Genomic DNA, 25,784 nt, shown 5'->3' on the forward strand with positions numbered 1-25,784 from the left:
ACAGACAAATATAATGAGCCGTATTTAGTAAGAGGAGGAATTCGGGTATTTTATTTACAAGGCTTCTTGCATTAAATACCCTGCATTTAAGGTCGGTAGTAGTTGTTATAGAGGAAGTTAGGGACGTGCATGCCTAGTTTTGGATGATGGGGGGTTGGATGGAGGAGGATTGGGTGTTAGGATGTGGGTGGTGGGACTTTCTTTTGATACAATCGGCATGGTAGTTGATGTATAAGTCAGTATGTCCTTGGTCTTATCCAGTGGTGAAATGTAAAATTTGTTACTATTGGTTCTGTGGACGTGGTTTGGTGGGGTGGGTAATATGACTGGGTGGGCATGGCCAACTTTTTTTTTTTTTACTTTTAAAAGCATTTTTTTCTACAACCTCTTCAGACGAAGCTGAAACACTGGTGCTGGTCTGTTTTAAGCCTTATGGGAGGGGCCAATCATCTCTTGTCCCTACTCCCGAGTTGTCCTCTCTGCTTGAGCTGCTCTTGCCTTCTGGCAGCTCTTCTCATGCGTGCATTAGGAACAGGCTCCTCCTGTTCCTAATGCTTTTTTTTTAAACTTTTAAAAGCATTTTTTCAGCCGAAGAAAAAATGCTTTTATAAAAGTTAAAAAAAACAACCTCTGATGATCGCGCGGCTTAGCTGGGCATGGGGGTGGGGGGCAGGGATTTTTGCAGAGAACCGGTTGTTAAATTACTTGAATCCTACCACTGCCCCCAACCTATTTATTAAATTCACGTGAAGTGTTAATAGCACTTTATAAGGCCTTGGTAAGGCCACACTTGGAATACTGCATCCAGTCGCTACGCTGTAAAAAAAGATGTGGAGACTCTAGAAAGAGTGCAGAGAAAACCAACAATGATGATTAGGGGACTGGAGGCTAAAACATATGAAGAACAGTTGCAGGAATTGGGTATGTCTAGTATGATGAAAAGAAGGATTAGAGGAGACATGATAGCAGTCTTCCATTATCTCAGGGGCTGTCACAAAGAAGAGGGAGTCAAGCTATTCTCCAAAGCACCTGAGGGCAGGACAAGAAGCAACGGGTGGAAACTAATCAAGGAGAGAAGCAACCTATGACTAAGGAGAAATTTCTGGACAGTGAGAACAATTAACCAGTGGAACTACTTGCCTCCAGAAGTTCTGAATGCTCCAACACTGGAAGTTTTTAAAGAAGAGATTGGACAACTATTTGTCTGAAGTGGTGTAGGGTTTCCTGCCTAAGCAGGGGGTTGGATTAGAAGACCACCAAGGTCCCTTCCAACTCTGTTATTCTATTTTCTATTTTTTTTCTTTTTAATGCTCTTGATATCCGGAGACTTCATGATCAATTGCTCTGTTTAGTCTCTCCCTGAGGAGGAGGAATTTGGCAAACACCCAACTTTCTGAGACACATACAGAGAAAAGTTTAGCATGGGAGTCTTTCCCGGAAGCTGTCAAAACATTTCTTACCATTTAATTCCAAAGTGAAGGTTTCGGGCACAGCATTTTCTGCCTCCGGTTGCAAATAAAAGAGAAGAGAAAGTTGGTTATTCAGCCCCCTTGAAAGAGGCTTATTGTGGGAGGAAGGGTCTTTGAAATGACCTTTGAAATTAAGGGGGGACATGAATGGACTTTGAAATTAAGTGGGGCACGAATGAACTTTGAAATTAAGGGGGGGCAGGAATGAACTTTGAAATTAAGGGAGCGTACAAATGAACTTTGAAATTAAGGGAGGCGCAAATGAACTTTGAAATTAAGGGGACATGAATGAACTTTGAAATTAAGGGGCAGGAATGAACTTTGAAATTAAGGGGCACAAATGAACTTTGAAATTAAAGGGGGCACGAATGAACTTTGAAATTAAGGGGCACAAATGAACTTTGAAATTAAGGGGCATGAATGAACTTTGAAATTAAAGTACAAATGAACTTTGAAATTAAGGGGCACAAATGAACTTTGAAATTAAAGGGGGCACAAATGAACTTTGAAATTAAGGGGCACAAATGAACTTTGAAATTAAGGGGCATGAATGAACTTTGAAATTAAGGGGTACAAATGAACTTTGAAATTAAGGGGCACAAATGAACTTTGAAATTAAGGGGCACAAATGAACTTTGAAATTAAGGGGGACATGAATGAACTTTGAAATTAAGGGGCATGAATGAACTTTGAAATTAAGGGGCATGAATGAACTTTGAAATTAAGGGGCATGAATGAACTTTGAAATTAAGTACAAATGAACTTTGAAATTAAGGGGACATGAATGAACTTTGAAATTAAGGGGTACGAATGAACTTTGAAATTAAGGGGCATGAATGAACTTTGAAATTAAGGGGCATGAATGAACTTTGAAATTAAGTACAAATGAACTTTGAAATTAAGGGGATATGAATGAACTTTGAAATTAAGGGGGGTACGAATGAACTTTGAAATTAAGGGGGGTACAAATGAACTTTGAAATTAAGGGGGGCATGAATGAACTTTGAAATTAAGGGGGGCACAAATGAACTTTGAAATTAAGGGGGACACAAATGAACTTTGAAATTAAGGGGGGACACAAATGAACTTTGAAATTAGGGGCTTGGGATGAACTTTGAAATTGGGCAGGGCATGAATGAACTTTGAAATTAGGGGCCTGGGGTAAATTTTGAAATTGAGGGGTGTGGGCACAAATGAAATTAGGCGTCTGGGGTGAATTTTGAAATTAAGGACCTGCAGGCTAAAAATTATGATTGCAGGAATTGGGTATGTCTAGTCTAGTGAAAAGAAGGACTAGGAGTAACATGGTAGCAATGTTCCAAGATCTGACGTGCTGCCACAAAGGAGGAGGGGGGGGGTGTCAACCTGTTCTTCAAAGCACCTGAAGGCAGGACAAGAAGCAATGGAGAGTTCATTCTCCATCCGATCCCACCCTAATCCCTGCTGGGATCGGTCATTTTTTTCTCTTCCCGATTTTCAATATCTCTCCATTCTGAAACAAAACACTGCAATTACTTCAGGAATTTCTCAGCTGAGGTCATCTGGTGAAGATGGCAATTGAAGGGGTGCCTTGTTAGAAAGTCTTTTCGTAATGCTTTGAATCTATATAAATTTATGGCAGGACAGGACAACACAGGACAGCAGAGCAGAGCAGTGGAGACGATAGCATAGCATAGCATAGCATAGCATAGCATAGCACAGCATAGCATAGCATAACATAGCATAACATAACATAACATAACAGGACAAGATGGAGAAGGGAAGGGAAGGGAGGGGATAGGAAGGGAAGGGAAGGGAAGGGGAGGGAAAGAAGAAGGGGATAGACTAGGATAGGGGAGGGGAGGGGAGAGGAGAGGAGAGGAGAGGAAAGGAAAGGAGAAAAGAGAAGAGAAGAGAAGAGAAGAGAAGAGAAGAGAAGAGAAGAGAAGAGAAGAGAAGAGAAGAGAAGAGAAGAGAAGAGAAGAGAAGAGAAAACTTGTATTGTCATTTTTTTCCCTTTGTGGGCAATCTGGCACACATTAAAAATGAAATTCTGTTGCCTGCTCTCACAAGTGTACACACACATAACACACATAACACATATGTTACACACACACACACACACACACACCGGGAGTGAAATCCAGCAGCTTCTGACACTGATAGATATAGATATAGATAGATAGATAGATAGATAGATAGATAGATAGATAGATAGATAGATAGATAGATAGATAGATAGATAGATAGATAGATTGGATTATTGTAATGCTCTCTACATGGGGCTCCCCTTGAGGTGCACCCGGAGGCTTCAGTTAGTCCAGAATGCAGCTGCGCAGGTGATAGAGGGAGCTCTACGTAGCTCCCATGTAACACCGCTCCTGCGCAGACTGCACTGGCTGCCTGTGGCCTTTCGGGTGCACTTCAAGGTTCTGGTTACTACTTTTAAAGCGCTCCATGGCTTAGGGCCTGGGTACTTACGGGACCGCCTACTGTTACCTCATGCCTCCCACCGACCGGTACGCTCGCACAGAGGGACTTCTCAGGGTGCCGTCCGCCAAACAATGTCGGCTGGCGGCCCCCAGGGGAAGATCCTTCTCTGTGGGGGCTCCTACTCTCTGGAACGAACTTCCCCCCTGGTTTACGCCAAATACCTGACCTTCGGACCTTCCGCTGCGAATTGAAAACACACTTATTTATTCGCGTGGGGCTGGCTTAAATTTTTGTGGGTTTTAACTTTATATTATGAATTTTAATGGGTTTTTAGAATTTTAAATGTTTTAAAGTCTTAGGCCAATTGTGTAATAAGTTTTTTAATTCCTGTTTTAATTGTATATTGTATTGTTTGTTTTTATTTTGGCTGTACACCGCCCTGAGTCCTTCGGGAGAAGGGCCTTGAAATAGATCTATATTAATCTCCCTTTATTTCTTTGTCAGTAAATTTAAATTTATATATATATATGAATTCCTCCTTGTGTTTGCTCTCTCTCTCTCTCTCTCTCTCTCTCTCTCTCTCTCTCTCTCTCTCTCTCCCCCTCTGTATATGTACACAGTTATATATACACACAGAGAATTTAGAATTGCTCCTAAAAGGTCTTTCTGTTTCCTCTTGCAGAATGGAAGAGCTTGGCATGGTGGCTTCAGGAATTAAGCACCCACCTGCTACGTCTGGTTGAAGATCTTGGACGGTCCGAAAATGAGCTGCTTGGCAAACCAGACGATGACCAACACAACCCAGATGGGTCCGTGAATTCTCCGAGCGATGGCACCAAGGAGGAAATAGATACGCCGTTACACGTCTCTACATGTCAGCAGCTCCCTTCTCCACCTCCCTCTCCACGTGCAGAAGAAAATGGAAGCAGGTCTGAGGAAAACCAGTTGGTGGAACTGGAAGAGTTAGTTCCCTTCCAGGAAAAAGAATCGGAAGAGGAAGGGCCAGTGCTTGTAAACAGTGAAAATCCCAATAAATCGGAAGAACTGATTCGTCTGGCGCCGAAGAACGTCAGTGAAAAAGATTCTTACGCAGAGGATTCATCCGCTGAGAAAATCCACGAAAACCTCATTTGGGGAGATGGTGGGAAAACGATCATGGCGTCCCCAAATCCAGAAGAGATGGTTGCAGAACATCTTCAGATGATGTCCGCTCAAGAAACCAAGGCAGAGATCAAAGGAACCTTGGACGAGACAGAACATGGGCCTTCCAACCTGGTAAGGAAATTGGAGACTATAAATGGGGATTTCGATCCGAAGCCGAGGAATGATGGAATTGGCCAACGCCTGGAAGAAAGTTCTGGAAGAGCAGAAGGTTTGCAGGAAAGCCGCTCTGTTGTCCCGTTGATTGAGAAGTTGGAGGAAGAGAAGGATGAATGCAGCAAAGAGTAAGAGAACAGAGAACATTTATGTAGCTATGTTGCTTTTCCATCTTACTGTCACGCCAAACAGAGACAATCTATTAGGTGCATGTTGTTGTTTTTCCCCCCGGCATTGTGACCCAGGCCCAAGTAGGTAGTAAGAAACTCAGTCAGTGAAAAAACAAATTTTATTTGAACAACTGAGAATTACTTCATTCCCAGCGTAGTTCAACTAAATTAAAGCAAATTCCTCCCAACACAAATTCCTCAGTCCTATCGCAAACCTTGGTCCAATTAGGCAAACTGCCAAAGGCCTTTCTTGGCAAACATTCAGAAGTCACAAAAATAAAAACAAGACATAGAAGCAGAAGACGAAGCTACCAACATTGTTTTCCGGCAAAGCCCAAACGCCATTGCTGGTCTTTTTTAAGCCTTATGGGAGGAGCCAATCATCTCTTGGCCTTACTCCTGAGTCGTCCTCTTTGCTTGAGCTGCTCTTGCCTTCTGGCAGCTCTTCTCATGTGTGCATTAGGAATAGGCTCCAACTGTTCCTCTGCCTCACTACTATCAGTCTCTGGAGGCTCCGGAGTCCGCACCTCACTCCCTGATGGCCCTGGCCCCACCTCAGCCTCATTGCTGTCCGACTCCATTGCCAGCTCCGCAGGCTGCTGGCGGACCACAACACATGGTGCAGGTCGTCTTCGACTTACGACTATTCTTTTAGTGACCATTCAAACGGCATTGCTGAAAGTTAGCACCCGCCCACCCCTCTCCTAGAAGAACAAAATATTTTGAGAAATATTAAAAAGGCAGAATATGATATTTCCCTGGATGAGAAATGGAGAAATGTTTTTTAAGAGGGAGAAAGCAGCCCCCGCCTTCCTTAATAGCCCTCAACAGATGTCAGCACTTAAGAGATAAAGATAGCTCTATTCATAGGCAAAGCAAATACTGCAGACAGAAATCCATTCAAGAAAGGATATTTTGAAATTCCCTGCAGCAAAATCTGAACAAAGGCAGAGTGATAGGATTATCCCCTCACTCAAGATCCAAACCAGGACAAAGCCATTAAGCCATGATAGTAATTGCCCAACACCCTTTCAGAACACAAGCCCCTTCATTGCATCATCTAAGAGCAGACCAAACTTCAACCAAATCTGGGAGCTCAGCTATGACCCCTACGTAACCCCTACAACAGCCAATAGAATACAGGTTCTTGCACAGGAATAGGAAGCTCAAGTGCAAAGCCCAAGAGAAGGTATGAAAACTCCCCCCTCTCAACTCCATGTGGTCAGCTGCACCAGAACTACAGATGCATGGTTCTGTTCATCAATAAATGGACCCTCTTTACAATCAGACTCCAAGAACAGAACAGAACAGAACAGAATAGAATAGAATAGAATAACAGAGTTGGAAGAGACCTTGGAGGTCTTCTAGTCCAACCCCTGCTTAGGCAGGAAACCCTACATCACTTTAGACAAATGGTTATCCAATCTCTTCTTAAAAATTTCACAATACCATTTCATAAGCCATCAGAGGGCATCAACAGAGGTGGCATTAGCCGGTTCGTACCAGTTCAGGTGAACCGATAGTGGAGATCGCGGGTGGGTTCACCCACCTGCCCTGGTGCTATGGCGTCCTATTCAGGCACATTTTTGAGGCTGGGTGCATGCGTGGAGGGCACATGTGCAAGCAAAGCTCCACACGGAAGGCAGAAGGTGCACATGTTGTGACCAAGGCCCAAATAGTGATTACTAAACACAATTCAGTCTTGAACAAACTTATTTTATTAAAACAGTTGAGAATTAATTCTCAACTTAGACCAAAACAAATTCTTTCTAAACAGTCCTTTGGCCTTATCACCAACCTTTGATGTCTTTGGCAACCTGCCAAAGGCTTTTCTTGGCAAAAATCCCACAAAGTTCAAGAGATGCTGACAAGAAGCACGGAAATCAATGTTGCTTTTCTACCAAGAACCTAATGGCTCGTTGCTGCTCTTTTAAGCATTATGGCAGTGGCCAATCATCTTCTGGCCTTACTCCCAAGTTGTCCTTTTTGCTGCTCTTGGCTTCTGGCAGCTCTTCACATGCGTGCACTAGGAACAGGCTCCTCCTGTTCCTCTGCCTCTCTGCTGTCCACCTATGGAGTCTCCAGAGTCTGCAAATCACTCCCAGATGGCCCTGGCTCCATCTCTGCCTCCGACGCAGAGCCCTCATCCGGGGCTTCCCCTGACTCCACAACTGGCCCATTGTCCTCGCCAGCCTCCTCACTGTCTGACTCCGCTGCCAGGTCCGCAGGCTGCTGGCAGACCACAACAGCACATGCATGCGAAGCGGGCAGGCGTGCGCACGGCAAACTAGTGGTAACTAAATGTGAAACCCACCACCGGACATCACCCACCGGATATAAAAAAAAATCTCTGTGTTGGAAAAAAAAAATAGCACTGCAGGAAAATGTTTACCAAGCAAAATATGGGCAGCTAAATCAGTTCTGATCTAAATTGTTGCCCTGGGCTGTAAATCCATAGAAAAACAACATGGAAATGCTACCATTGTTAAGGGAGGAAACTTACTCTGGTGCTTTTCTTTCAAAGCCACTAATCAAGAGAAATCTGTGTGTGTGTGTGTGTGTGTGTGTGTGTGTGTGTGTGTGTATGCTTTCTGAGGTTTTCACGAGTGTTTGTATGTAGGTCTTTGGGTATTCGAGTTTTCTCATGCGTAAAATTGGAAGTGTCTTGGCGACGTTTCGATGAAGTCTCATTCGTCATCTTCGGGCTTCAGCTTTGCTCCCAGAAGCACGAAGCTGAAGCCTGAAGATGACAAATGAGACTTCGTCGAAACATCACCAAGACACTTCCAATTTTACGCGGGAGAAAACCCGAATAACCAAAGACCTACATATGTATGTATGTATGTATGTATGTATGTATATATATATATACACACACACACAAGTCTTACATCTTGATTGGTTGATGGAGTATGTAACAACACAGCCAACTAACCCACTTACAGCAACAAAGCCAGCACTCCCTACCTTCCCACCAGTATTTATAGAGAAATGGAGCTCTGATCATACTTTGCTCGCACAAGCATGAAGCCGAAAGCACCAGCCTGAAGATGACGAGTGAGACTTTGTCAAAACGTCGCCAAGATACTCTCAACCTCTCTCTCTCTCTCTCTCTGTATATATATATATATATATATATATATATATATATATATATATATATATATATATATATACACAGAGAGAGAGAGAGAGAGAGAGAGAGAGAGAGAGAGAGAGAGAGAGGGAGGGAGGGAGGGAGGGAGGGAGGGGGAGAGGGAGGGAGAGAGAGAGAGGGAGGGAGGGAGAGGAGGGGGGAGGTTCAGGCCAAACCATATAAGGGGAAGGAGAAATGAGAAAACTGCATCATTTTTCCCCCCAATATTTTCTTAGGGAAAGAAACCCATAATATTTAAGAGCCTTAGCTAGACTACGCAGCTGCAATTTAAGGCAGCCCATTATCTTATTACCATTGCATTAAAAAAAAACACCCATGTCATTACCTGGAATAAAATCAATTTCCCTTTATTTTGTAAATTTATAACAAAGCTGGATAATTGGATTATATTTCAACCAGAGAATATTTAGCATTCTAATAGGGTTTTTCAGTGGCCTTGCATACCCAAGTAGCCTGTATGATTATTTATAGTTTCTGCAGATAAAACTGAGAAAGGAAAGGATAAGAATCACAGTCGGTGGGTGTTCCTTGCTTCTACAAACAGCGCAAGTGGGGGTCTCCATGTTTCTTCCTTCTTGGAACTAAGTGATGCTACAGGCCACACAAGTGTTGTGACCCAGGCCCAAGTAGGTAGTAATAAACTTAGTCCATAGAAGAAAACAAACTTTATTCGAACAGCTGGGAATTACTTCATTCCCAGCGTCATTCAACTCAAAGTAAAACAAATGCCTCCCAAAACAAATTCTTCAGTTATCTCATAAACCTTGGTCCAATTAGGCAAACTGTCAAAGGTCTTTTTTGGCAAACGTTCAGAAGTCACAAAAATAAATGCAAGATGTAGACGAAGCAGAAGACGAAGCTACCAACATTGTTTTCCGGCAAAGCTCAAACACCATTGGTGGTCTGTTTTAAGCCTTATGGGAGGTGGAAGAGCCAGCGCTGTCCGAAGACGTCTCCATGGTCATGTGGCCAGCATGACTCAATGCCAAAGGTGCACGGAACGCTGTTACCTTCCCACCAAAGGTGGTCCCTATTTTTCTACTTGCATTTTTTACGCACTTTCGAACTGCTAGGTTGGCAGAAGCTGGGACAAGTAACAGGAGCTCACCCTGTTACGCAGCACTAGGGATTCAAACCGCTGAACCTTTTGATCAACAAACTCAGTGCCTTAGCCACTAAGCCACCACGTCCCTAGACTAGGGGTATGTCTCTAAGGGTATGTCTAGTCTAACAAAGAGAAGGACTAGGGGTGACGTGATAGCAGACTTCCAGTATTCGAAGGGTAGTCACGGAGAAGAAAGGGTCAACCTATTCTCCAAAGCATCAGAGGGCAGGACAAAAATGGATGGAAGCCTGTTAAAGAGAGATCCAACTTAGAACTAAGGAGAAATTTTGTTCTGACTCAGCTCCCCAAACACGACAAATCCCCCCATATTTTAAATCAATAATTCCTTTATTAGGAGCACCTGTAGCCCCGGCAAAATGTTTCTCTCCTCAACAAGTCTGTCCAGCAGGGAGATGATTAGTTTTTTGCCACACCTATTCATCTCCGCTTCCTGCCTTTTATGCCCAGAGCTAGGGTGGGGCTTCACTAGCAGCGGTGACTCTTCCATCCCAAGGACCGGCCCATAGATTTCCACTGTTCTCCTCTCCTCTGCTTTCTGCACAGCAGCGCGTTAGACACTGGGCCCAGCTGTTCCTCCTCTTCCTCATCAGCCACTTCCAGACCTGGGGGCTGTTGACTCTCCATCTGAGGGCTGACAGTCAGCTAAGACTCCACCTCTGTCTCTCTCTCTCTCTCTGCCAGTTCCATTCTCTCTTCCCCCTCGGAGCTCTCAGGTTGCCTTGTTGCTGACCCTGACTCCCACGCCTCCTCCTCCTCTGATTCAGCTGCTGGAGGAGCTGGCGGCTGAGAGGCCACAACAAATTTCCTGAGAGTGAAAGCAATTCAACAGTGGAACAGGTTGCCTCGATAAAACCATCACTGGCGGTTTTCAAGAAGAGATTAGATGGCCATTTGTCCAGAATGGTATATAAGGTCTCCACCTCAAGCAGAGGGGTTGGATTAGAAGACCTCCAAGGTCCCCTCCAGTTATTATTCTGTGTTCTATCCATGGCTCTCTCTCTCCCTCTTTTTTTTTTTTACCTCACAAATGTTATTTCTTGGCTGTAGTTTTTTCATGGAAGCGAACGAACTGGGAGAACCTGAACTATCGTGTAGTGTGACCGCCCCTCGCGGGATTCTGGAATATCTCAGAGTCACCGTTGTCAATGATTTAAGTCCCTTCGTTGTGAGTGAGGCAGAAGAACTTGTCAGTGACGTCATATCTGTCGAGTGCTCATTGGTTGACCAACTCAACATTTCTCCGATCAGCATTGCAATCCCATTTACTTCCCGTTACAGAGGAATGTACAAAGACGTGACGGTGAAAGTGAGTGACATAAACTTCCAGTCCACGTATTTAACTCCTACCTCTTTGGAAGGACACCAAGGCAACCAGAAGGTGAGTGAACTTCTTAAAGCAGTGTTGGCGAACCATTTAGACCAGGGGTCACCAACCTTTTGGACCTCAGGGATCACTAAATTTATACTTTTCAATCCCGCTGACCACTAATGTGATCTGCCTAATGACTGGCTGGGTGGGCGTGGCTAGATGGTCATGTGACTGGGTGGGAATGGCCAACTCAATGCCATTCATGTCAAGGGGCGCCTCACCAGCCTCTACTCGCCCCTCCCTTACCAGCCACTCCTCCCATGCTGGCTTGGGCTCCTTAGAGCCCCAACAGGAAGCAGTTGTTAGAGCTAAGCAGCCACCATGAAAAAGAGTTGGCAAAACATCTGGCTCAGTTCAAATTGTGTCTGACCGAGAAGGAGGCACAGCAGAAGCACCTCATTGAGGACTATGAGCATAGGCTTTCCAAACAGAGGGAAGACCTGCGGGAGTGCAAGGCCAGGTACCAGCGTCTGCCGGCTCAGCAGGCTGAGATGGTCAGCCAATTCCAGACCATGATGCAGTCCCATTGGAACAAGGGGCTCCGGCTCTTCGCCACCAGCGGCGCTTCCCTCCAGCCTTCCCCCAAAGCCCTGTACCAGGAAGCTGAAACAGATCTCAAATCAGAATTTCTGCTCCCCTCCGACCTGCAGAAAAAGACCCCAAAGGGGGAGATTCTCTGCAGTAACACAAGCGTTCATTGCACGTATCTGGCCTAGGGGTCCATAGTTTGAGGAATATAAAATGCAAATATTTTTTCTGCAGACCACCAACATTTTCTCGTGGAACACCAGTGGCGCACGGACCACCAGCTGGTGCGTATGGATGAGTGCATGCCCAAACATATGTGCATGCATGGACATGTGTTGTTGTGTCCCACTCTTACTCTGATGCATGAGTCAAGGAAGTCCGTGGCGAACTTGGCAACGAAGCCACTTCAGCTTGCCAAGTTCCTTCGAGGTTTATCAGGGCAGGCAGGAGTCCAAGTTGTGACTTCAGCGATAGGGTCCGGTATCAGCAAACTAGCTAAGACTTTGCTTGACTCAAGGTTGGAGTGCCAAAAGCAGGTCCTTTATATAGGCTGTGGGGTATGGCTCCATGACTCAGCATTTATCCAGGCCTGCCCCACCCCTCCTTCTGCTGGTGTCGCCTCTCAGATCTCCGGAAGCGAGGGTCCTCCCATCTGAATTGTCTTCAGCTGGATCTGCTGTCACTAAGTCCAGCACCTGGCTGCCTACGAGTCACAACATGTGTGGACATGCACATGCATGGACATGGGCAGGCATGCACAGACATGCATGCATGTGCACCGGAGACCCGAAGATCGGGTGGCCGGTGGGAGGCAGGGCATCCCAACACCGGCAGTGCAGCAAGAGGTAAGATCTTTTTCTTTCATGAGCTTCTGTTTCGTCGTATGCAGGGAAACAGAAGCTCACAAAAGAAACACCATGGAGATCTGACCTGGGGCAACAGCACACGTGGCAGCAGAGAGGGCTCTGCGTGCCATTTTTGGCACACATTCCATAGGTTCATCATCACGGCCTTAAAGCAATATCTATTGTGACCCAGGCGCAAGTAGGTAGCAAATAAACTTAGTCCGTGAAAACACAAACTTTATTCGAAGAACTGGGAATTACTTCATTCCCAGCGTCGTTCAACTCAAAGTAAAACAAATGCCTCCCAACACAAATTCCTCAGTTATCTCACAACTTTAGTCCAATTAGGCAAACTGCCAAAGGCCCTTCCTAGCAAACTTCCAGAAGCCACAAAAACAAAGATGTAGACGAAGCAGAAGACACAGCTACAACATTGTTTTCTGGCAAAGCTGAAACACCGGTGCTGGTCTGTTTTAAGCCTTATGGGAGGGGCCAATCATCTCTTGTCCCTACTCCTGAGTTGTCCTCTCTGCTTGAGCTGCTCTTGCCTTCTGGCAGCTCTTCTCATGCATGCATTAGGAACAGGCTTCTCCTGTTCCTCTGCCTCACTACTATCAGTCTCTGGAGGCTCTGGAGTCTGCACCTCACTCCCCAATGGCCCTGACCTCACCTCAGCCTCATCACCATCCGATTCTATTGCCAGCTCCGTAGGCTGCTGACGGACGACAACAATATCCTGCTCAAACTGTATGGTGGAAGAAAGCTGAAATCCTGGGTCTTCTCCTTTTGATTTCATGCAGGGGTCAGCCGCCGTGGTGAAAACCTGCCAGTTTGGTATCTTCTCTGTGGTTTCATGCTTGAAGAAGGAAACGTGGACCATTCCGAGGAAAGGACTTTCGCGCAAGCTTAACATGGATCCTAGAATTTCGTTTTGCTATCCCCCATCAACGTTCAGCTCTCGAGTCCAAGTGGACCTGAAGGTATGCTTGAAAAATAAACGGCTTTACTTCTCGGACATGAGCACGTATTTGGATTGGAAGAGATTTAGAATAAAATTTTTTTTTATAACTAATAATTCATACCGAGGAGGATTTCCTTCGCTGAAGGGGAAAAAAATATCTAGGCTTTTGTAAATTGAATGAGCTACTTTAAGGCCATGGGTAATATTGTCCTTTAGTAGCAGATCTCTATGCAATCTTACCTACCTACCTACCTACCTACCTTCCTTCTTTCCTTTCCTTTCCTTTCCTTTCCTTTCCTTTCCTTTCCTTTCCTTTCCTTTCCTTTCCTTTCCTTTCCTTTCCATCACCAATCTCTTTCCACTTATGACTGTATGACTATAACTTGTTGCTGGCAATCCTTATGATTTATATTGATATATTGACCATCAATTGTGTTGTAAATGTTGTACCTTGATGAACGTATCTTTTCTTTTATGTACACTGAGAGCAGATGCACCAAGACAAATTCCTTGTGTGTCCAATCACACTTGGCCAATAAAAAATTCTATTCTATTCTATTCTATTCTATTCTATTCTATTCTATTCTATTCTACTCTATTCTTTCCTTTCCTTTCCTTTCCTTCCTTCCTTTTTTCCTTTCCCTTCCTTACCTTCTTTCCTTTCCTTCATCTCATTCCCCCTTCCTTTCTTCTTTCCTTCCTTCCTTCCTTCCTTCCTCCCTTCCTTTCCTTTCCTTTCCTTTCCTTTCCTTCCTTCCTTCCCTCTTCCCTTCCCTTTTTTCCTTTCCCTTCCTTCCCTTCCTATCTCCTTCCTTCCTCAAAATCTTTCTTTCTTCCCTCCTTCCATCTCCTCCTTTCCCTTCCCTTCTTCTCTTCTTTCCTTCCTTCCTCAAAATCAAACCTTCTTCCTTCCTTCCTTCCTTCCTTCCTTCCTTCCTTCCTTCCTTCCTTCCTTCCTTCCTTCCTTCCTTCCTTCCTTCCTCCCTCCCTTCCTTTCCTTTCCTTTCCTTTCCTCCCTCCCTCCCTCCCTCCCTTCCTTCCTTCCCTTTTTCCTTCCCTTTTTTCCTTTCCCTTCCTTCCCTTCCTATCTCCTTCCTTCCTCAAAATCTTTCTTTCTTCCCTCCTTCCATCTCCTCCTTTCCCTTCTTCTCTTCTTCCCTTCCTTCCTCAAAATCAAACCTTCTTCCTTCCTTCCGATTATCGAACACCCATCTATCTCGACCATCTAATTTACCCATCTGTCCAGTTTTGAGGCTACCGGAGAAGCCTGCAGGAAAAAAAAGAAGAAGAAAAGGCACCATCAATGGTGGTGGGCAGGGGGTTGGACTAGAAGGCCTCCAAGGTCCCTTCCAACTCTGATGTTATGTTATGTTATGTTAATAATCTTAACCATGTTTTTAAAAACAAGCTTGCCAAATGGGACAGGAAGTTACAGGATGGGGGACTAATTCTGCACCTTGAGGGATTCCGGCCACGTTTCCAAAAAGGATGTGAAAAGTGATTTTGAAGTGATTGATTAAAGTATTGCAGATGCTTAAAGCGATTTTTTTTACATAAAAAAAAAACACCACAAAAAAACACAGAGGCTCTCATTCGATTCATCCCTGGGTGGCAGCAATAGCTTATGAAAGAGGAGTAGGAAGATTCTGCATTCATTACACAATGTCTGTTATGCGGTTCACTTCCTGTGTGAATTCTCTTTCTTCTCCGTTATAAGGTTAAATGATTAAAAACAAACAAATGCCTTCTTTTCCTCTTGTTGAACAGGAAAAGATACTTCTGCATGCTACTCATGTTCCTCTGGAGCAACAGAGCAAGATGCGTTGTCTTCTATTAATAATCTGATGTCATTCAGTTCTATGGACAGCAGTAGCAAGAGGACTTAGACTTATATCCTGCTTCACAGGGCTTTGCGGCTCTCTTTGAGCGGTTTACAGAGTCAGCCTCTTGACCACAACAATCTGGGTCCTCATTTCACCCACCTCGGAAAGAATGGAAGGCTGAGTCAACCTTGAGCTGGTCAGGATCGAACTGCTGGCAGCGGGCAGAAATAGCCTGCAATACTGCATTCTAACCTCTGTGCCACCATGGGAAGAAAGGGAGGGAGGGAGGGAGGAAGGAAGGAAAGAAGGAAGGAAGGAAGGAAGGAAGGAAGTAGAGGGAAGGAGGGAAGGAAGGAAGCAATAACACTTAGACTTGTATACTGCTTCACAGGGCTTTACAGCCCTCTCTAAGCCATTTGCAGAGTCAGCCCATTGCACCCAACAATCTGGCTCCTCATCTTACCAACCTCGGAAGGATGAAAGGCTGAGTCAACCTTGAGCCGGTCAGGATCGAACTGCAGATAGTTGGCAGAATTAGCCTACAATACAGCGTTCTAACCACTGCACCACCATGGCTCTTAACTCTCTCGGATCATAACTCTCAGCACGTCCAACAAGCATAACTCTATTAAAAGCTGATTTCAACATCATAGTGACATATATTCTATGTTTATAAATGGCTGATTCATCAATAGAATAGAATTTTTTTTTTGGCCAAGTATGATTGGACACACAAGGAATTTGTCTTGGTGCATACGCTCTCGGACTACATAAAAGAAAAAATACATTCATAAAGAATCATAAGGTACAACGCTTAATGATAGTCATAAGGAAACAGTCAATATAAATCATAAGGATTACCAGCAACAAAGTTACAGTCATACAGTCATAAGTGGAAGGAGATAGGTGATAGTAACAATGAGAAGATTAATAGTAGTGCAGACTTAGTAAATAGTTTGACAGTGTTGCGGGAATTATTTGTTTAGCAGAGTGATGGCCTTCGGGAAAAAACTGTTCTTGTGTCTAGTTCAGTGGTTCCCAACCAGTGTGCCGCGGCACTAAGGGGTGCCGTGAGATCTTTTGAGGGTGCCGGGAACTTTTGAGCTATGGAGATTTTAAATATCTATTTCCTTATAAGGGTGCCGGGAACTTTTGAAAGGCTTTCCAAGGGTGCCTCAAACAAGAAAAGGTTGTGCCTCAAACAAGAAAAGGTTGGGAACCACTGGTCTAGTTGTTCTGGTGTGCAGTACTCCATAGCGTCATTTTGAGGGTTAGAGTTGTAACAGTTTATGTCCTGGATATGAGGGATCTGTAAATATTTTCACAGCCCTCTTTTTGATTTGTCCAGTATACAGGTCCTCAATGGAAGGTTGGTAGCCATGGGTTTTTCTGCAGTTCTGATCATCCTCTGAAGTCTGTGTCTCTCTTGTTGGGTTGCAGAACCAACCCAAGTAAAAGTAATATCAGGTCTTGAATCCACTGAGTAATTGAGACCATCCCTTGCTTTCCTATGTTTATGGACCAGTCTCTTAGTGATAAGGGAGACTTGGAGAATCCATTTCTGTTGTCCAGTCATCAACTTCAATGCCACGGTTTTTCATTCAAAATATGATGGATATCCCCACCCGCACCCAAGTGGTGGGATTCAAAATTTTTTTTACTATTGGTTCTGTGGGCGTGGCTGGGTGGGTGTGGCTTGGTGGGCATGGCAGGGGAAGGATACTGCAAAATCTCCATTCCCACCCCACTCCAGGGAAGGCTACTGCAAAATCTCCATTCCCTCCCCACTCCAGGGGAAGGCTACTGTAAAATTTCTATTCCCTCCCCACTCCAGGGGAAAGATACTGTAAAATCTCCATTCCCTCCCCATTCCAGGGGAAGGCTACTGTAAAATCTCCATTCCCTCCCCATTCCAGGGGAAGGCTACTGCAAAATCTCCATTCCCTTCCCACTCCAGGGGAAGGCTACTGCAAAATCTCCATTCCCTCCCACTCCAGGGGAGGATACTGCAAAATCCCTATTTCCTCCCGATCAGCTGGAACTCGGGAGGCGGAGAATAGATGGGGGCAGGGCCAGTCAGAGGTGGTATTTACCGGTTCTCCGAACTACTCAAAATTTCCTCTACTGGTTCTCCAGAACTGGTCAGAATACCACCTCTGCCTCACCCCCAAAACTACCTGCAGTTCGACCCACCCAAAAATTTTCTAGGGGTTTTGGTATTGCTTTTTTGGGGGAAGGGGACTGTTAAGCATTTTTTTAAAAAATTTCATGCATAATTCCATTAGTTTTGAGACAGCCTTTTCCCCCTTAAATCTGTACTATCTAGGTCTAAGTCAGGGGTCGGAAATCTGTGGCTCTGGAGCCGCATGTGGCTCTTTCATCCTTCTGCTGCGTCTCTCTGTCACTGGTCAGCTCCACAATTGGTAGGGCTTTCGGTTAGGACAGGTACAGGAAAAAAGACGCCGCGCTAGGAGGAGACTCTACGGTGGGAGAAACTGGTCTTCCAGTCGGCAAAGGAAAAAGGATGCCGCACTAGGAGGAGACTCTATGGTGGGGGAACTGGACTTCCAGTCGGCTCCAGAATTGAATGGAGGCTTCCCCTGGGAGTTTCCGGTTAGGACCTTTGTGGCTCTTTGTGTGTTTAAAGTTGCTGATTCCTGATCTAAGTCCTAACTCAAAATTATACTATAATTTGTTCGAACATTTCTATTTTGCCTGCAAACATTGTCCAATGTACAGCTGGCTTTTTTAAATTTACCCAGAAGGGAGATTTAATGAAGATCCCTGCAGAAACATCCCTGCCTTAGCTAATGAGAGAAATTGAATCAATGTTTCATGTCCTTCTTCATTATCCTTAATATTCATCTCGGCGCAAGGATTGAATTATGCTTCTGTTAACCAACTACCATGGAAATTAAGTAGAAAACTTTTTTTTCTTTTTTCTTCCTGTCAGAGAAAAGTCAGTGGTGGGTCAGCAGAGCGTTCCAGAATCCTGCTCCATCCTCATCGCAATTAGCAGCATGGTCGAATAGATTTGTTCTTTAGAGGAATATGGATCTCATTGAGTGCAGATTTAATATCATTATTTTGGTGCATTGGTGTGAGATATGCGGTGTGTGATAGAACATAAAACAGAATAACAGAGTTGGAAGGGCTCCTTGAAGAGCATCTAGTCAAAGCTCCCTGCTCCAGCAGGTGAGTCTTTACTATTTCAGACAAATGGCCATCCAGTCCACAACTTCTGAAGATCAACCATTCAACTGGTTGATTGTTCTCACCATTAGGAAATTTCTCCTGAGCTCTAAGTTGCTCCTCTCCTTGATTAGTTTCCATCCATTGGTTCTTTATTTTTATTTTATTTTATTTTGTCACAACAGTATATACAATCATCAACATAAACAATAACCCATCACGAGAGAAAAAAGTATATATAAGTAAAAGTATAAGTAAAAGTATGCATATAATACTATAATGAAGAGAACATTAGGACAGGAACGGTAGGCACTTTTGTTCTCTTATGCACACCCCTTATAGTCCTCTTAGGAATTGGGTGAGGTCAATAGTAGACAGTTTTTGGTTGAAGATTTTGGGGTTTTGAGTAGAGACTATAGAGTCAGGTAGTGAGTTCCAAGCGTTAACAACTCTGTTACAAAAGACATATTTTCTGCAATCAAGTTTGAAGCGGTTGACATTAAGTTTGAATCTATTGTTTGCTCTTGTATTGTTGCGATTGAAGCTGAAGTAGTCTTTTGCAGGAAGGACATTACAATAGATGATTCTGTGTGTTAAACACAGGTCATGTCGGAGTCGGTGGAGTCCTAAATTTTCTAATCCCAGGATTTCAAGCCTGGTGGTATAAGGTATTTTGTTGTTTTTGGAGGAGCGAAGAACTCTTCTAGTAAAATATTTCTGGACGCGTTCGATAGTATTAATGTCAGAGATGCAGTATGGGTTCCAGACAGATGAGCTGTATTCAAGAATAGGTCTGGCAAATGTTTTGTATGTCTCGTTCCATTGATCCAGTGATCCCTGAGCTTATAAGAACAAATATTCAAAACTACCATTGGAAGAAATATCTCTCTGGGTTCGGTTCCAAGCTGGGAGAAAGAAGCTGGAAACAACGTGGAGGCTGATTGGAAAGATGGTTTGTTAATGAAGCAGAACTACCAACCACGTGTGATTGTGGTCAGCTCTTAAAATGGAGTTGAGAGTGGGAGGGGGGGTGTTATACCTTCTTGGGCTTTGTATTTGAGTTTCCTGTTCCTATACAAGATGTCAGGATTCTGATGGATGTCCTAATTAAATCATGACCCTTGAGCCAAGCTTCAAAAGAAACCCAGTTATTTATTAGGCGCTTCATATCGGCACATTCCCTATGTAATTTACTCTGACCCCATGTAATTTACGACTCAAGCATGACCCTGTTTTCCCCCTGCCCCCAGGGTGTATCATCTGTCAAATTCACCAACAGAGCAATTTCATGGGTTGTAGAGATCACTCCCTTCCGGCCGCTGTGGGTAACCCTGGGAGATAGCCTTGATAGAGATATGTCTGGAATGTGCTTTAGTTTTTGGCTGCTGTGCTGCTTCTCCGGTTTTCCCATCCCCCTTGCCTATGGCAACTCGAAAGCAGGCCAGGGATGCTTTGCGAGTTGACACAAGAACTTGTCCTTTATTGGCTGTCAGATTGCTATGGGGTCATGTAGAGGTCACAGCTGGCTCTATAGGCAAAAGAGGAAATAAACATTAAACAATAAACAAGAGCTTATAAAACATTTGCTAGACCTATTCTTGAATACAGCTCGCCTGTCTGGAACCCATGCCACATTTCAGACATCAATACAATTGAACGTGTCCAGAAATATTTTACAAGAAGAGTTGTCCACTCCTCTGAATACAACAAAATACCTTATGCCACCAGACTTGAAATCCTGGGTTTAGAAAACTTAGAACTCCGCCGCCTTCGACAGGACCTGTGTTTAACTCATAGAATCATCTATTGCAATGTCCTTCCTGTTGAAGACTACTTCAGCTTCAATCGCAACAATACAAGAGCAAACAATAGATTTAAACTTAATGTTAACCACTTCAATCTTGATTGCAGAAAATATGACTTCAGTAAGAGAGTTGATAATGCATGGAATGCACTACCTGACTCTGTGGTCTCTTCTCAAAATCCCCAAAGCTTTAACCAAAAACTATCTACTATTGACCTCACCCCATTCCTAAGAGGTCCGTAAGGGGCATGCATAAGAGCACAAATGTGCCTATTGTTCCTGTCCTATTGTTTTCTTTCATTATATCCAATTAGTATAGTTATTGCATTCTTATGCTTACATATATATGCTTATATATTATATTGTTACTTTCATGCTTATGCTTATATATACTGTTCTGACAAAATAAAAAAATAAAAATAAATAAATAAATAAATAAAATATCTTGAATGAGAGCTGATAATGATAATCATGCCCGTAATGATATTAATTCTACGCAGGTGCAGCCGATCGATCAGTCGACACTTTCGCTATTGAAAGCAAAACACGATGAATATCATTCAGTTATGTCAACCAGCTCTTTGATCCACCTGGAATATTCTTCCTCTCTGCCATTCAACAGAGCTATCACTGTGGTTCTACCTTGCCCTCCAAATCAAGAAAAACGAAGAGAGGGTATTGAGATAGATGCCGGAAGAGCAACGAGTGCTTCTATCCCCAGATTTGTGAGCAGTCATAATTTCCGGTGAGAAACAAGAAAAAAGCCGTTCTTGAAAACGTCTCGGGTAGAGCCAGAATCGATAAACGATTTGCCGTTGTCAAATTCTTTTTTTTTTAAAGTTTTTTATTTTATTTTACAAACAAACAAACATTTAATACATCAGCCATTCCTTCCGTGTGACATCGCGGTGTTTTCTTTGTGGCTCCATCTTTTCGTTGTTTCTTCTTTCTTCACTTCAGTTTCAACTATTACCATTTTCCCACAAGTACGCTATTCTAATTATACCATTTTCTTACATAACTACCCATTGCTTGTCTATACCTTTTTTTTTTTCTAAGCAATGGTAGAATTTATTCCATATCTTAAAATATTCTGAATCCTCTCTTTCTTTAATCATCAAGGTTAATCTATTCATTTCTGCACAATCTAAAATTTTTCTAATAACGTCTCCTTCCAGGGGTATTTTCTCTGCTTTCCAGTTTATTGACCTGTGATCTGTCAGGCATTGCCAACTTGAATAATAGCAACTTCAGTTCATTAAAAGTCAATCAGAACTTCTTAGCAATCTTTCTGAGGTAAAGGGTTTTGGGGTTTTTTTTCCTGGCCTTTGTATAAATAATTTTAATGAAAAATAGTAGAAACCTTTCAACCCCCCAGTGTTTCTGGCTTTATCTAAAATGAAAATTTAATTAAAATATACTAAAAGAGCTTTCACGTCCTATAAACCCCAGTTGGCTTTCTCTTTAGTCTTTCTGGCTGGGACATTTTGAAAGCTCAAAACTGGGGCCATGAAAGAAATACACATTTCTCGCCGTTAAAGAAATTCGAGTTGGTCAGGCTAGGAGGATCTACTTCAAAAGAAAAGTTGGTTTTGGATAACAAAACCCAAATAGTAAGAAGATTAAAGCGGAAGAAAGAGAGAAATATGTATGAAGCAGTGGTGACATCCAATTTTTTTTACTATCGGTTCTGTGGGCGTGGCTTGGTGCACATGGCTTGCTGCACGTGGCTTGATGGGCGTGGCAGGGGAAGGATACTACAAAATCTCCATTCCCACCCCACTCCAGGGGAAGGATAATGCAAAATCCCAATTCTCTCCCCACTCCTGGGGGAAGGATATTGTAAAATTTCCATTCCCACCCCTCTCTGGGGCCAGCCAGAGGTGGTATTTGCTGTTTCTCTGAACTACTCAAAATTTCCACTACCGGTTCTCCGAACTACTCAAAATTTCCACTACCGGTTCTCCAAACTACTCAAAATTTCCGCTACCGATTCTCCGAACTACTCAAAATTTCCGCTACCGGTTCTCCAAACTACTCAAAATTTCCGCTACCAGTTCTCCAAACTACTCAAAATTTCCGCTACCGGTTCTCCAAACTACTCAAAATTTCCGCTACCGGTTCTCCAAACTACTCAAAATTTCCACTACCAGTTCTCCAAACTACTCAACATTTCCGCTAGCGGTTCTGCAGAACCTGTCAGAACCTGCTGGATTTCACCTCTGGTATGAAGGTATATTCTTTACCCTACCTTTGTGTTTTTTTCCAGAGGTCTGAGTGCCTCGCCAAGAAAACACAGGGAGAACCTGAAGGAACCACTAAAAGTCCTGGGCTACAGAAACAGTGAAGAAGAATGGATTCTTCTGGATGACATCGCCGTGCGAAATGCAAGGAAGGGTCTTGTGTCATTTGACTTAGATGAACCCTTAGAGAGGTGAGATGGATTCGTCAAACGTGTAGATCAGGGGCGTCAAACTCAATTTCACAGTGGTGGGTTTCAAAATTTTTTACTACCGGTTCTGTAGGTGTGGCTTGGTGGGCATGGCATGGCTTGCTGGGTGTGGCTTGGTGGGCGTGGCAGGGGAAGGCCACTGTAAAATCTCCCTTCCCTCCCCAATCCACGGGAAGGTTACTGCAAAATCCCCATTCCCTCCCCACTCCAGGGGAAGGTTACTGCAAAATCCCCATTTCCTCCTGATTAGCCTGGGACTCAGGAGGTAGAGAATAGATGGGGGCAGGGCCAGTCAGAATTTTTACTACCAGTTCTCTGAACTACTCAAAATATCCACTACCGGTTCTCCGAACTGCTCAAAATTTCTGCTACCGGTTCTCCAGAACCTGTCAGAACCTGCTGAATTTCACCCCTGATTCTACAGCAATGTCTTACCATCTCTAATGTTCTCTACCGTTTATTTAAGATACAAGCACCTGGTGTGAACTTAGTCCATCTTTTTTTTTTAATTAGTTTATAATATAAAATACAAAAGAAAATGGTGAGAAAGTAAGGGAGGGAGAAGGGAAGGGAAAAGCATAGGATAAAGGGAAAAAAGAAAGAAAAGATGTTGACTTCTGACTCCCTTTGGTGCAGCAGAATAAGATAATAGCATCAAACTTCAACTTTTTACTTTTACATAGTAATATAAACTAGCCATTTATGTAACAACAAACCTATCTAACTGGTAAAACCCAAAATCAAAGTTGCATTTTTCCCACCTCAAGCACAAAGTCCAAAAGTGATTTCCAAGTTCCCGTGTTTCCCTGAAAATAAGAATGGGTCTTATAATATTTTTTTTGCTCCAAAAGACGCATTAGGGCTTATTTTCTGGTTAGGTCTTATTTTCAGGAGAATATGGTACTAAAGGCATCCATCTGGCTGACAATCTTAACTGGAGCTTATATGACATGCATCCTGAAAAATCATGTTAGAGCTTCTTTTCTGGTTGGGTCTTACTTTAGGGGAAACATGGTAGAATGGAAATAATTATTTATTTGTTTATCTATTGTTTAAATTTCTATAGTGCCCTTCTCCCAAAGGACTCAGGGTGGTTTACAGCCAAGATAAAACAATTGATACAAAAATTAAAACCAATTTAAAAGGGAAAATTTAAGGTTGGCTGAACACTATAAAACCCATAAAAACCCCATTTAAAGAACCATTAGGCCAGTCCTACGCGATGGAACAGAAATGTTTTCGATGTTCTCAGCCATTTGTCTATTGTGGGGATCAAAATATCCTTCCATTTTTGTGCACGAAGTAATCTTGCTGCCGTCAAGATTACTTGGTTCACAAAACATAGCATCAAGTCCCCCCCCCCATTTTTTCCCCAAGTCTTTGTCCATTAAACCCAAAAGAAAAGTTTCTGGTTTTATCTTTTTATTCACTTTGAGAATCTTCTGCATTCAGATGTGAGTCCTACTCCCATATTTTCTTTGCTTTGTCACCATCCTAGTCTTCATCTTTACACAGATTTATTATCATCCGCTTATCTTCTGCTATGGACAACGTACATCTCGTTCAGTTTATTCAGAATCTGGAACACGCCGTCCACAACATCATGGTGAAGGTGGTACTTTGGCAGAATAAAGAAGACCCTTACAAGATCATTGTTTTACTGGTTCCATCTAAAGAATTAAGCCTGGAGCTGCAGTCTCTACGCGAGGAAGGATATTGTGGCCCTCCAGAACCTTCCAAGCCATTTAAGATGAGGGAAGGAGAGCAGGTTTACTTTAGATTCAGTGGCAATATTTTTGCTTCAGGTAAATCAAGTTTAATAATTCATAATTCCATTCCGCAGATCGTTGCAGGCTATCGGTCTTGCCGTTTGGACTTTAGAAATGAAGACTTTCAAAGATAAGGAAAAAAAATAGTTTTACGTTCTTGACAGGGATATTTTGTGTGTGAACCACTTCTTCTGTCATTTCTTATAATAAGCACTCTGTTGTTTTGTGAATTAGTGGATTTATGGATTTTATGATTGATGGCTCCTGATATTTATAGGATCTTAATCGGTTCTGTAGGGACACGGTGGCTCAGAGGCTAAGATGCTGAGCTTGTCGATCGAAAGGTTGGCAGTTCAGCGGTTCAAATCCTTAGTGCCGCCTAATGGAGTGAGCTCCCGTTACTTGTCCCAGTTTCTGCCAACCTAGCAGTTCAAAAGCACGTAAAAAATGCAAGTAGAAAAATAGGGGCCACCTTTGGTGGGAAGGTAACAGCGTTCCGTGCACCTTTGGCATTGAGTCATGCCAGCCACATGACCACAGAGACGTCTTCAGAGAGCACTGGCTCTTTGGCTTTGAAACGGAGATGAGCACCGCCCCCTAGAGTTGGGAATGACTAGCACGTATGTGCGAGGGGAACCTTTACCTTTACCTTTAAGTGGTTCTAACACTAAAGTTCTGTTTAGATGTGCACTTTGCACTGGCATGAAAAAACACCACAGTATCGCCTCTACAAATATGCAAATTAGATCAGGGGAGAGCTCCTGAGGATTCGGCAGGGTTTGGACGATCCTCTAGCCAAGGCTTGCTGGGGTTTGGCGAATCCCCAAATGCCACCCCTGGCTGGCCATGCCCATCCTGCCCCACCCCTCTCAGGTGTCTCCACGCGGCCTGTTCATCATTCCAGGTAAGTGCAGGGGCTGCACGGAGGGTTTGGGAGGGGGAAAACGGGACTACAGGAAGTTCCAGGAGTACAGAAACGCGCCTGTTTCTGACCTCTGGAAGGCCTCTAGACCCCAGGGGAAGCAGTTTTCGCTCTCCCGGAGGCTCAAGGAAAGCTTCCGGAGCCTGGGGAGGGTGAAAACCCCACCCGCTGTGGTGCAGATGGCCGATTAGGCCACGCCCACCATGGCCACACCCACCCAGTAATGGGGCAGCAGACCCGCAGCTAAAGGATCTGAAGCCCACCCCTGGATTAGATAAGTCTGTGCTTCCTAAATTTATATATATATGTCAGGCATTTAATTGGGAAATGAGAAAACCATTCACTTCAGTCTTCCATTTTCTTTCTTTTTTTATAAAAAGTTTTTCTATTTTGAACACATTAAAACACAAGACAACCATACAACATTTATATACATATCACTGTTTCTTATCAGCTATTCAAAGCGGT

At 43.6% G+C, this 25,784-nt stretch overlaps 1 protein-coding gene across 1 annotated transcript in view; it reads left to right on the forward strand.

Annotated features, from left to right (window-relative positions):
• Positions 1 to 4,572: 4,572 nt before the first annotated feature.
• DTHD1 (death domain containing 1) overlaps positions 4,573 to 25,784 on the forward strand; it is a 38,414-nt gene continuing 17,202 nt past the window's right edge. Inside the window, exons 1-6 of the mRNA XM_058193054.1 lie at positions 4,573 to 5,326; positions 10,699 to 11,029; positions 13,194 to 13,373; positions 20,674 to 20,918; positions 22,443 to 22,607; positions 24,141 to 24,430. Coding sequence (XP_058049037.1) covers positions 5,037 to 5,326; positions 10,699 to 11,029; positions 13,194 to 13,373; positions 20,674 to 20,918; positions 22,443 to 22,607; positions 24,141 to 24,430 — 1,501 coding nt within the window. The 5' untranslated portion in view covers positions 4,573 to 5,036. The remainder of the gene's footprint in view (positions 5,327 to 10,698; positions 11,030 to 13,193; positions 13,374 to 20,673; positions 20,919 to 22,442; positions 22,608 to 24,140; positions 24,431 to 25,784) is intronic.

Source organism: Ahaetulla prasina, chromosome 8 (assembly GCF_028640845.1).
Source record: "Ahaetulla prasina isolate Xishuangbanna chromosome 8, ASM2864084v1, whole genome shotgun sequence".
NCBI classification, from domain to species: Eukaryota; Metazoa; Chordata; class Lepidosauria; order Squamata; family Colubridae; genus Ahaetulla; species Ahaetulla prasina.